At 38.0% G+C, this 13,887-nt stretch overlaps 1 protein-coding gene across 1 annotated transcript in view; it reads right to left on the minus strand.

The window, feature by feature from the left end:
• LOC116511003 overlaps nucleotides 1–13,887 on the minus strand; it is a 49,464-nt gene that overhangs the window by 34,470 nt on the left and 1,107 nt on the right. Inside the window, exons 2-6 of the mRNA XM_032220721.1 lie at nucleotides 13,382–13,503; nucleotides 10,541–10,655; nucleotides 7,682–7,856; nucleotides 5,884–5,995; nucleotides 1,357–1,463 (exon numbers count right to left, since the gene is read on the minus strand). Coding sequence (XP_032076612.1) covers nucleotides 1,357–1,463; nucleotides 5,884–5,995; nucleotides 7,682–7,856; nucleotides 10,541–10,655; nucleotides 13,382–13,493 — 621 coding nt within the window. The 5' untranslated portion in view covers nucleotides 13,494–13,503. The remainder of the gene's footprint in view (nucleotides 1–1,356; nucleotides 1,464–5,883; nucleotides 5,996–7,681; nucleotides 7,857–10,540; nucleotides 10,656–13,381; nucleotides 13,504–13,887) is intronic.

Raw genomic sequence — 13,887 nt, forward strand, 5'->3', positions numbered from 1 at the left:
GAAAGGTGAATTGAAAGAACACAATGCCATGTAGAAGGAAAAGCTCATACCCAGTGGAGGTTTCTTCTTTTAAAAATTGGATAACAATCTGTTAAGGTAATGATGATTTAATAGCTGACCAGCTGCTGTAAGGCTGTGAACCGAGATGATGCAATGAGAATGAGTCAGCAGGGTTATCACTTTAAGAGGCTGTCTATATAAGAGAGGCCCTGTGAGGGCGGCTCTCTCTTTCCGTGTGTGCTTCTGTGTTATAGTTGAAGATTGATAGATTGCCTGGTTTTGCCTAGTACATATATGTATGTATATATCAGAGGTGTAATGCTACCGGTTCGCACCGGTTCACACGAACTGGTAGGGATGAATGTCATTGGTTCTGTGAACTAGTAGTAAAAAAAAAAAAGCTTCCAAGGATCACGTGGCTCAGCTATGAGCCGCACAATCATCTGAAGCTTTCCCCTGCTTTTTAAAGCATTTTTTCCTGCCTATTCACTTGAACCAGCAGGAAAAAATACTTTAAAAAGTGGGGGAGGGGGAGCTTCCAATGATCACATGGACAGCTGTGAGCCATGCAATCGTGGGAACCTTTTTTTCACTTTTTACAGAATTTTTTTACTGCCTATTCACTTGAACGAGTAGTAAAAAAAAGCTTTAAAAATGAAAAAAAAAGGTTCCCACGATCGCACAGCACAACTGAACCTCCCCCCCCCCCCCTTCTTAAAGCATTTTTTTACTATCGGTTAGGGCAAATAGGTTGTAACAAATGCTTTAAATTTTTTTAAAAAGATGGCCATGCCCACCCAGTCACGTGACACCCCCCCCCCCCCACCAAGCCATGCCCACCAAGCCACACCCAGAGAACTGGTGGCAAAAAGTTTTACATATATGTCTTGTAGATAAACCACTGTTTGAAAGAAAAAATCTCTGTGTACTGTATTTTGCTTCTGGGTTGTCTCAAAATAGTAATGCTCACTCTGACACAATCTCTTAATGTTGGGATCATTACTTCTATTGCTGCACAACTTTGTTTATTATGGTCTAGAAATTTCAAAAAGGGATATGGTGGCTCAGTGGTTAAGATGCTGAGCATGGAGATCAGAAAGGTTGGCAGTTCGGCAGTTCGAATCCCTAGCACCATGTAATAGAGTGAGCTCCTGTTACTTGTCCCAGAAGTTGTCACAGAAAAAATAACGTACAACATTCCTAGCATTTTAACATATATGTATACTCCAGTTACCAACAGATTACTTCAATCTTTCCTTCAAATGGGCAAAGATCCCACTTCTTAGCATACCAGACCTGACATTTTGAGACATTGAACCAATGATTACTTTGAAATTCTGTAATTTTATAGCTTACTAGATACTCCAGTGTCCTGCCAATATCAAGTACAGACTTTACACCTGCAGAAATTACAGCAACTGGAGTACGACTTAACTCAGTCAGATCAGCACTCACGTCCAAAGCTGAAAAAGATAAAATATCAGTACAAATTATGGAGAACTTCTCATGTATCACCCAATTTCTTTCACGCTTCTCAGGAGAAAAATATTAAAATGCTATAATGAAATAACATATGAAGTTGCCCCAAAGGTACTTTTCCAAAATGTAATTCAATTTTCTTTCTTTTTCCTTGAAAACATTTCACTTCTCATCCAAGAAGCTTCTTTCATTTTAACTGAATGATTGGAAATGGAAGGTATCCATTCATCCTTCCATATGAAGTTGCCTTATGCCTGTGATGGCGAACCTATAGCATGCATGTCACAGGTGGCACATGGAGACATATTTGGTGGCATGCCAGCTGTCAGCTAGGCCATGCATGCGGACTCCGGCTATCTGATTTTTTGCCCTTCTGGAGGGCAGGGGAGGCCGTTTTCGCCCTCCCCAGGCTTCAGAAGTGCCTCCGGAGGCTGGGGTGGCCGAAAAATGGCCTCAACAGCCCAACTGTAAGTTCAGGAACGATCCATTTCCAGCTTCTGGAAGGCCTCTGGGGGGTCAGAGGAGGCCATTTTTGCCCTGCTCAGGCTTCAGGAAAGCCTAATTATACTCCATAGAAAGAGAAGAGAGATGTCATGGTCAAAAGATGACACCAACGTTGTTGTGAAGTGGCAAGGAGGAGAGAACAAGAATTGGATTAGGTGATGGCTGCATGACTCCAGGATCAGTTTTTTCCTGAATGCCATCACTCTGTTAAACAACTAATCCCAACAATACTGTCAAATTACCTACTAAGACTGTATTACTATTATTCTTCTCTTCCTTCCTAGTACCTATTTCTTTCCACTTATGACTATAACCATGTTGCTTGTATCTTTAAAATGTATATTGTTTTGTTTCCTAGTATAATTTGATTGCTTATTCGTAACCTATGACTATCACTAAGTGTTGTATCTTATGATTCTTGATGAATGTATTCTATTTTACTTTTCTTTATGTACACTGAGAGTATATGCATCAAAGACAAATTCCTTGTGTGTCCAATCACACTTGGCCAATAAAGAATTCTATTCTATTCTATTCTATTCTATTCCATTCCAATTTCCATTTCCATTCCTTTTCCCATCCCCATCCCCATCCCCATCCCCATCCTGAACCCCTTCCCTATTCTATTCTATTCTATTCCATTCCCCATTTCCATTTCCATTCCCCTTTCCCTTTCCTTTTCCCCTTCCCTATTCTATTCTATTCTATTCTATCAAAGTCAGGACAAATAACATAGAGAAGGAAAAACAGAGAAGATGTGGGCATGCTCCAGAATGACAACAGAAAAAATGATATGAAAGCCATTGACCAATGCTACTTACCACCCACAAAGCCCTCCATGGTAGTGGATCTGAGTACTTGAGAGACCGCCTCCTGCCAATTACCTCCCTACGACCTATTAGATCACACAGATTAGGCCTCCTCCGAGTTCCATGTGCCAGTCAGTGTCGACTGGCAACTACGCGGAGGAGAGCCTTTTCAGTAGTAGCTCCGACCCTTTGGAACGATCTCCCCGTGGAGATTCGCACCCTCACCACCGTCCAGACCTTCCGCACAGCCCTCAAGACCTGGCTATCCCGTCAGGCCTGGGGATAAAGATTCTAATCCGTCCCCACCCGAATGATGAATGAATGTTGTGTTCTATTTTTACTTATGTATTGTCTCATGTCTTGTCTTGTATTCCCCTCCCCATAAATTGTAAGCCACCCTGAGTCCCCTCAGGGGAAAGGGCGGCCTATAAATAATAAACAAATACAAATACAAATTGAGGAAAATTCTATGTTCATTATGGTTACATCAGATTGCACTACTTTTCTCTCAAAGATGATTTAACAGGTCACAGATTCTTAAATGTTAAAAGACGTTAATATAAGATTGAGTTACAATAAACGTTCCAATCTGACTGCTTTGGAAGTTGTACCAGTCACAGAAGTTTATGAAAAGAATTATTCTGAGAGACTAGAAAAGTGCTGTTATTCCAGACATTAAGGATTGGCTTTTGGAAATGTGCACTGTACCAGTTTTACTATATTTTCCAACTAATTAGAAAATGAAATAATATATTCTTCTTTGGTATAGATAATGTGATTGAAAATTCTAGGAGATATAATTGTAACACACCTAGAAGGCAGTAGAAGAACTAAAATTTGGTTAAAATGGTATTACACAAATGCTTTAAGGTATTTCTATTTTCTAGTCCTGATTCTGGTACAAAATGCATTCTAGAAAAATCCAAGTGGTTTTGACTCTTCTCTTTCTTGTAACTCTTCTCCTGTGTAAAGTAACTCTGAGCATGAGTAGAACTGACCAGAAAAAATAAATGTCATAAAGACAGTTTCTATTTTCTTCTGATAGACTAGAAAGAAAAATACATGCGGTCCTTCACTTATGACTACAATGGGGCCTCAAATTTTTGGTGTTAAGTCAGACATTTGTTGAATGAGTTTTGCCCCATTTTACGAACTTTCTGGTCACAGTTGTTAATTGAATCACTTTAGTTGATAAGCTAGTAACCCAGTGATTTCTGGGTTCCCTCATTGATTCTGCTTGTTAGAAGTTTGCAAAAGGTGATCACATGACCCTGGGACACTGCAACTGTCATAAATGAGAATCAATTGTCAAGCATCTGAATTTTGATCATATGACTATAAAGATGCTGCAAAGGTCATAACTGTGAAAAACAGTCATAAGTTACTTTTTTCAATGCCATTGTAATTTTGAATGTTTACTACACAAACGTTGTGAGTCGAGGACTACCTGTAGAGATGACTGAAATGTTCTATGTATGCCTGTGAGTATTCCTTTCGTAAGAATTTGGTCGTGACAAAAAATAATAAATCAGGTTTTATAACTATTTAGCTGCAAGAAATACATTATTTGGATAGGCATAGTTTAGCACTTAGGTGATTCTATCCTACCAGGAGAAGATTGAAGGAGCATGTGTTTGTTCATGTGTGCTTGAGAAAAAACACAGAAGGAAGTGACCTCAAATTAGCAATTCTTAGACAAACAGCAGGCAGAGAGATAGACGTGGAGAGACACAGGATACATTTTTAAGTGTTATCTATTACGGGTTTTTTATCAGGAAACTAGTGGAGCAAAGAGACATAGTAATCCAATAAAGAAAGGAAAATGAGAAAAATTTGGAGCAACTCAATCTAGTTGAATGACAGAATTGCTCTGACAGGCTTTCAAGATTCTGTTACATTACCCTCTTAACAATAAAGATCCTTCCTTACACCAAGAGGTTCTTTTCCCCTGAGTTTGCCATCTTTGCAGGACTTGACATAATTTCTACCTCGTTGTGAAGAGTTGAAAAGAAGGAAAAGAAGGACTAGAAGTGACATGATAGCAGTGTTTCAATATTTAAGGGGTTGTCACAAAGAAGACCATCTATTCGCCAAGGCATCTGATGATAGAACAAGAAGCAATGGGTGGAAACTAATCAAGGAGACAAGCAACCTAGAACTAAGGAGAAATTTCCTGACATTTAGAACAATTAATCAGTGGAATAACTTGCTTCCAGTAGTTGTAGGTGCTCTAACACCAGAAGTTATTAAGGAAAGATTGGACAACAATTTGATGGTGTAGAGTTTCCTGCTTGACCAGGGAGTAGGATTAGAATACCTCTAACTTTGTTATTCTTTGAAAAAGAGTTGCTGAAAAGTCAGTGAAGCAAAAAGTCCATCAGCAAAATAAGCCACCTCTTCTTGGACTGAGAACGAGTGATCAAATGCCCAAGATGCTTGTTCTCTTCTATTCTAAATGGACTGTCAATTTCAGACAGAACAAAAAACTTAAAATGAAGTTCCCCATCTATGGAATGAAGAGAGATATAGAGGGATTTTGTGCAATTGCAGGCCCAGTCATAAAACTGATCACTATGGGGCTGATTCCCATTAGAATTTCCATCACCGTAGATTTGCATCTTCATCTCCTTTGCCAATTCCCTATGTGCCTGAAAATAGCAGTTTTTGAAAGATAAATGAATTAATAATAAAATTACTACTCTCTTTATATTTAATAAATCTGATACATTGTTTGGTTCTTATGTAGAAATGGACTCCCCCTTCCCCCCCATGCTCGGTCAGAAGTCTTTTTTTAGCATCCATTAACTGGAAATCTTTTAAATATTATATACAAGACTCAGTGAATAAATGCATTACACAGAGAAACTATATTAAATATTTTGAACAAATGAAGTTTATTTCTCTTTACGTATTTACTTTATATCCGTTATTTAGCCAACTGTAGAAGAGAATATATGCTGAAACAGCACGACAACAAATAAGTATTGAGTACCTATTAGGGCTCTGTCAATAGGAGATAACAAAGAGGTAGATGGGTTTTGTAATACAGCATTTGGGAATTGATTTGTAATTAAAATGATGTTTGTCTTACTATTTTCTCCTCCCCGGTGGACTCCTCCAATTCCTCCAGTTACAAAAACTGGAATTCTTGCTTTGTGTGCCACAATCATGGTTCCGGAAACAGTAGTTCCCCCAGACAATCCCTGTCATGGAACAACCAATAATTATTCAGATTTCATATTTTTCAAATAAGGAATAAGTGATATGTGTGAAAGGTTGAAATGTTTTCAAAGATAAAGATGGAAATTTTTAAAATCATGATTTGTTGAACAATCCATAATGTCTTTCACCTACAATACTAAGCTAAAATATTAGATTCCTATATTATTCTGAAGAGAAAAACATAACAATATGATTTAGTGCAATGTGTGAACTAATCCATTGCCAATTCAGTCTGAAAATTCAGTTAAACCCCAACACGTCTACAGAGATTTTCAGTCATCCAGGTTATTTGTCATATGATATATAATATAATTATATTATATTAATATAATATAATCTTATATTAAAAGGCAATTGGACTGTTTTTTGAGAAAGAAGTGAAACATCATCTTCTTCCTCAAAAAACAGCCAAGCTCCCTTTTAAAAAAAATAAAATAAAGCACTTTTTAGCCCCAATACTTCGTATTTGCCTTATGGCATTATCTTTGATAACAAGGACCTGCCTTTGTTCCCAAATGTTTTTTCCTAGACATTCAGGCAGCGGTGATAATAAGTAGCGTAGGAGGAATAGCTGAGGAAAAATTACAGGGTGTCATAATAAAGACTTCAAATATTTCAAGAGCTCTTGTACAAATGGCATGTTCTCTGTTGCCTTGGACACTGAGATTAACACTTATAAATAATATTTGGAGAAAAAGCCCTGTCTTGTGAAACATTAGGAGAAACCTCTGAATAGTAAGTACTACTAAGCAGTGAAAAGAACTCCTTCAACGCCAGTGGGATTTAAGATGCTGAATGGGTATCTGAGCCTAACTCTTAAGGTTTTGTGACTCTATGAATTGAAAAGCAAACATGAGGTTACCGGATGTATGGTAACTTCCAAGCACAAGCAAAACAAATAGACTGAGAACTAGTTCCTTTTCATACTCACATGGAGTCAAACAGCCATGTGCCTCCTTTTTATAGGCTGGATGAAAATCAGGGTGGCAATGCCAATGTTTCTGACTCCAGTGTGAAAAGCTTGCTCATGGGCTGATTAGATTCCCTAGAAAATGAAGGCACTCTGTGAAAACACTAGGCTGAATGTAAGAAGGATGGAATAGGCTTGGGGCTGGTGGATATATCTGGAATGCTGAGAGCACATTCATAAGGTATGTCATCAAATAGCTTGTATAAGTGGCTTACCTATTTACAGAATGGATGCCAAGATGTCTGGTTACAAAACAACTAAAAAAAAACCAATTTGGCTTATGGTATAAAAGAGACTTCAATCTCTTTGTAGACAGAGACCACTCTAAACTAAGAAACAAATTTTACTTATTGTCAACTTTTCTGTTGACCTAATTGCTTGTCTGATTGCACTTCAGATAATTAGCTTCGTTAAGCAGCAAAGAGTAGCATAAATGAAATCCAAGTGTATTTCAACATGAAATGACAAATATTTGTTTGGAAATAGACTCTCCAAAGTTTCTAAGGAAAGTTCACCAAACTCTAGCTGCCAACTGGAGATGGTTTTGCTTAATCCTAATCCCCTGTCAAAAAAACTCTGACTCAGCTGTTTGAGTACTGGTTTTGCGGATTCACTCACAGGAAAATTTCCACCAATTGAGCCTTGTCCCTAATTTATGTAACCCAAGCAAATTAGAATAAGGAATTCCATCAAGTACCTGGCTGAGAACATAGGGGAAGTCTCTGCGAGAGACTTTCACGACGTCCTTGGCTGTTGCCAGAGTGTTCAGTTCTTCATCTTGGAGGCCCACATGGATGTGGCCATTTAATATGCCAATAGTTGCTGGCACACACCCATTTGCTCTGACAATTTCTTCCACTTCTCTGGCCATGCTAGAAAATTCAATATATGGCAACATAGACAGTGAAAGAAAAGTAAAGAGGGTAAAAAACCAAAATATTTAAGTTAACACAGAACTAGTTCCTTGGCATCGTATCATTTCATTTGCACAAAGCTGAGCAAAGACTAAAAAGTAAAAAATAGAAAAGATCAGCACCATAAAGATGGCTGTGTCACAAACAACTCTTACTTAGGATTTCTCTCTGCTTTTTCTCTTTTCTTTATATAAGTGACAAATGATAACTCTCAGATCCATCTATGCTCTCTGTTTGAGAGGCAATTGCAATAACAAGAACACTTAGACTTATATACCGCTTCACAGTGCTTTACAGCCCTCTCTAAGCAGTTTACAGAGTCGGCCTATTGCCCCCAACAATCTGAGTCCTCATTTTACTGACCTTGGAAGGATGGAAGTCTGAGTCAACCTCGAGCCGGTGAGAATCAAACTGCTGAACTGCAGCAGCCGGTCATGTGGCCAGCATGACTAAATGCCAAAGGCTCATGGAACGCTGTTACTTTCCCATGAAAGGTGGTTCCTATTTTTCTACTTGCATTTTTACATGCTTTCGAACTGCTAGGTTGGCAGAAACTGGGACAAGTAACGGGAGCTCATGTTACGCAGCACTAAGGATTCAAACTGCCGAAACGCTAACCTTTCTGATCAACAAGCTCAGTATCTTAGCCACTGAGCCACCACATCCCTCTATAAATCTATAAGAAACCAATAAAAATGGGGTCTCTTCGAAACTCTTCATTTCCAGGACCACCATATCTGGACTGTGTTTTCTCTTCATACTCCAACTGAATTTCTCCCCTCCATCTGCTCCCCAGTTTCTCACAGGCCTTGTGGGAAGAGGACACATGTCTGCATCAGCCTGAAACTGTCAATAAGTAACTATAAAGGAGAATATTTGTAGGCCAGAGTTGAAATGAGGAGTCCTTTGTGCTCTCTGAGCTTGGTGGTTTTCTTGCAAATGATTCATTTCCCAAACTAGATAATATTATCAATGCTAGCAAGGAATGGGATTTGTTCACAATTTACTAGTGGTTTGCCCTTTCAATGTTGGTGGGAATGGTCTTGGAGGTTATTTGGTTGGGCTGTTTACAATTAGCTTGTTTGGCAGTTCTTTGATTGGGATATTGTTTACTTTTGATTGCTGCTTTATGTTAATCTATGCTCATTCTAGTTGCTAATTGCTGGTGGGGAGGTGTTTTTGTCATTCTGTGCCTTTTTGGCTTGTTGACTATCTCTTTTGCCGACTAAGTAAACATTGTCTATGTCTAGCTTTCTATTGATGGTCATATTGTCATAGTGCCAGGCTTCCAGGAATTGTCTAGCATCTTTGAACTTGCTTTAGTTTAGGATGGTCACAATAAGTAACTCTCTGATCCCATGGACAACTGATCATTTGATTTTGCCTCTTATGTAATGGACAGCAAAGATCTCTCACACCTGCTGCTATCAGCCGAGGTGGCACAGTGGTTAAATGCAGCACTGCAGGCTACTTCAGCTGACTGCTGTTCTGCAGTTCAGCGGTTCAAATCTCACCAGCTCAAGGTTGACTCAGTCTTCCATCCTTCCGAGGTGGGTGAAATGAGGACCCGGACTGTGGGGGTGATATGCTGACTCTGTAAACCGCTTAGAGAGGGCTGAAAGCCCTATGAAGCGGTATATAAGTCTAACTGCTATTGCTATTGCTGTCATCAAATGTTCTTAGCTTCAGAGAGAAAATAGTATTTTAATGCTGGTATATGTAAGGATGATTTAAGCATGTCTGTTTCATGAGTGGGAATAAACCGAATGGTTTCTTAGAATAACGGCCTCCAAAATTTTGGCCACCAGGGACCGGTTCCGTGGAGAGAGGTTTTCCCACGGACTGGAGGGGGTGTGGTTTCATGTGCTGCCTGCATCCTGTGGTTGGGGCTTTGCTTGTTTATATTGCCTGGTTTCTGGCATATTGCAGCCTGGTGCCAGTCCGCAGACTGGGGGCTGGGGACCCCTATCCTAGAGGACATAGTAGAAAAAGAACAATTTCCAGAGCAGGTTTTTACTTATCTAGGTGCAAGTAGGGGAAGATTACCATATTTTTCAGAGTATAAGATGCACCTTTTTCCCTCAAAAAAGAGGCTGAAAATCTGGGTGTGTCTTATGCACTGAATACAGCATTTTTGGCCTCCCCAAACCCCGTCCCCTTTGCAAAAATGGCCGTGCATAGCCTTTAGGAGGATTCCAGAGTGCTCCTGGGGGCTGCGGAGAGCAAAAATGAGCAAGAAAATGGGTCGTTCCCTCCCCCCCCCCTTCAGCCTCCAGGAGCATTCTATAAGCCTCCTAAAGGCTATGCATGCCCCTTTTTTTGAGAAAAAAACAGGCCTATTTTTGCAAAAAATGGGGCATTTTATGCTCATTTTTGCCCCCACCAGCCCCCAGGAGCACTCTACAAGCCTCCTAAAGGCTATGCATGTCCTTTTTATGACAAAAGGGGCCCATTTTTGGAAAAAATGGACCATTTTTGGGAGGCCTGCAGAGTGCAAAAACTTTTTTTAAAAAAAATTCCTCTTCAAAATCTTGGTGCGGCTTATACTCCGGTGCATCTTATACTCTGAAAAATACGGTATTCAAAAAAGTCCATCCACCTAGTATTAATTGAAGCATCAGATAAAAGCTTGAAGTACCCACCTCAGATTCTGTGGATATGGCATGCCATGTGTGACTATGGTGCTTTCCAAGGCAACAACTGGTTTTCTACTCTCCATAGCTTCTTTTACCAAGGGATGAATGTTGAAGTCACCATCTAAAATAAAATATATTCAACTACTCGTTATTAATGATTCCAGAATGAACTAAACTGCATTTCTGCCTTTCGTCCATGTAACAAAACAAAAAAATGTCACGCTTATTTTTTTATTTTTTTCATTTTATTTGACATTTATAGGCCGCCCTTTTCCCTGAGGGGACTCAGGGCGGCTTACAATTTGTAGGAAGGGAGTGCAAGACAAGACACAAAAAGAAAATGTGAAATATAATAAAAAAAAACAATAAAACACAACATTCATTCAGCATTCGGGTGGGGCGAGATTAGGGTCTTATCCCCAGGCCTGACGGGATAGCCAGATCTTAAGGGCTGTGCGGAAGATCTGGACGGTGGTGTGGGTACGAATCTCCACGGGGAGATCGTTCCAAAGCGTCGGAGCTGCTACTGAGAAGACTCTCCTCTGCGTAGTCGCCAGTCGACACTGACTGGCGGATGGAATTCGGAGGAGGCCTACTCTATGCGATCTGATGGGACGGAGGGAGGTAATCGGTAATTATGCCATGCAATTGGTATGGTTTTATTTTCTTATGCCCTACAGGGCGTGGATGTTACTGCCAGAATAATATATTAGCATTTGATTGTGATAAATATAAAGTAGACATGTTTAGAGTTAGGCAGAAACACCCCTCCCCCCAATGAAATGTTGGACAAACAGAAATTGATCTAGTTTTCTCTTAATACCAACCTGAAATTTAATATTTCAAGCTGAAGGAATTTTTAAATAAAAGCATTAAGATGAAAGGCTGGTCCAAACAAGAATGGTTCCCTACTATTCTGGACCAACCTGGCAGCAGATGGTGTGCCTTATTCTCAGGTTATTAAAGCAAAAATTATAATACCAGATATTACATGGCATGAAAATATAAGGCTTATATTAACTTGATCAATTATATATCTTCCAACAATAATCTTTAAAATGGTTTTATGGATCATAAAAAGTACTCAAACTATTTGAGTATGGAAATAAGGACATAACCATTGTTTTTTCCAGCACATCAACATGTTAGCTACTAGCTAAAACTGACTCCTATGGCCTAATATACAGAATATAGGCTACATAAATTATTGTCTATGACTTATTTAATCCCATAAATAATTCTGGTCAGTTTATTGTGTTACATTTTACATTTTTTCTGTTGTATTTTTTCACTCACGTTTAAGCACTTATATAGTTTTTTTATTGTCCATGTGTTTTGTGTTTTGTTCCTTTTTTGTCATTATTTTAAGAGCAATTCAAAATTATTTTAAAAATTGTAATTCAAAAATTACATATTTAATTCAGGGGTGAAATGCTCTGCAGCCTGCTACCGGTTCACTTCGCTGCGTGATCATCGGAACATTTTTTTTTTTACTTTTAAAACCATTTTTTACTACCAGTTTGGGTGAACTGGCCAAAACCGATAGCATTTCACCCCTGATTTAAGTCATATTTCTTACAATTTGAACAAATCAGGCAAATGTACAATTTGAATAGAGAATCAGAGATGTGTTCTTAAAGTGTGATTTTTCCTTGTTGTGTAGGATAAATACATCTTCCTGGTATAATAATTAAAACCTAGACTGGGACATAGTTTTTTTTTTATATTAGACAATTTTTGTAATGAAAATTGGGTATTATTGTGTAATATTGTGTAATATCTCCATTTGCTGCATTATAGGGGAGACATAAGCCACTTCATTTGCATTAGGTATCTGTTAAATAACTTTCAGTTAGAAAATCTCCTATACTATCTGCAGAATATGATCGCTCCCTTATTCAAAAGATCAGAGATTATTTATTTAGATTTATATGACTACCCCTCTGGCTACAGAAGCACAATATAGGTCCCTGTTAAAACATACAAAATACAATCCAAAGAAGAAACAGTAGCTGACAATTTTTAAAAACCTACAAAATAATATCAAACCATCCAGATTTCACTAACCTAAGTTTAAAACAGATACATTTTCTTTTTTTAAAGGTTAAGAATTTTTATATAGCATGAAAAAAGAGATGCAAGATATTAAAGAGACAAAAGAAAATAACTTGTTTAGAATATATGAATAACTGCCTATCTTTTTAACAGGGAATTACAATCTTTTCCCCATTCCGTCTTAGACATCATCATCCCTTCAGCCCCTAATTCAATCACATCTTTCTTAATCTTTAAATCCACATATCATCATTTCTTTCAAAGACAAGGATATTTTCATGATAGCATAAAGCCCTTATAGTCTACAGTCTAGAAAATAGTGTATTTTTTATTTGAAAATCTAGAATTAAAATGACATTTCTTTTTACCCTGTTTTATTCTTATGACTTAACCATAAATATACATAATGATTTTGCATTGTTTAATTTGGCTTAATATTATATATTTCATTCTATTCGGCAATGATGTCTTATCAATCTGTTTTCATCTGGAGGTGGGTAAAGTTTAAAGAAATGTTTGTGAAAAGCAGGAGTCTGGTAGCAATTTTCCTAATTAACAAATGATATTCAAAGGCATACACTCTGTAATGATTAAAGTTGGAACTTTAATAAAGAAAATAAAATTTGGTCCATTCACTTAAAATGGAAACCAAACCAAACTCTGTGAATCTACAGTCCAGACACAACATTCCATTTTTAACAATTGCATGCAAGTTAAATTATGCCTGCCTCTTTTACATTTGATCACATCAGTCTCCAAAATAAAGGAGTAATCTTTTCAGGGTACACTCACTATGCAAAGATCTTCGCAAACAGGGTAGATAATGTGCCAATGCAGCATTGCTATTCCACAATATAAAGTGAGTCTTCCAATCATTTTTTGCCAGAACAGAAAACCAATTCATGAGTGCAGATCTGCAAAAAATAAAACGGTGGTAAATGTGAAAGACCAAATAAAAATATTTGTGTTATAGAAGAATGTGTAAAAATCCAGACAGAGATCAAATTGACAAATTAGGCAGTAACACAACTTGTTGATTGTCACTTTGATTGCAAAATGCAGCCATAAAATGTTTTGTACCTGCAATAAATTCAAATCATGGTTTTGTGGTATGTGTGAACCCAAGGCAGTAAGATATTATCATCTCCATTCAGATCTGTAATAGAACTGAAGACATTCTTGTGGCATTGGGACTGAAACTGATTATTTTAGTTCTACTTAGACTCAATCCTATTTAATCACATGATTTGAGTAATATATGAATACATATGTGTTATTACATTGCAACCTGAAATGAA

This window comes from Thamnophis elegans, chromosome 7 (genome assembly GCF_009769535.1).
Source record: "Thamnophis elegans isolate rThaEle1 chromosome 7, rThaEle1.pri, whole genome shotgun sequence".
Taxonomy (NCBI): domain Eukaryota; kingdom Metazoa; phylum Chordata; class Lepidosauria; order Squamata; family Colubridae; genus Thamnophis; species Thamnophis elegans.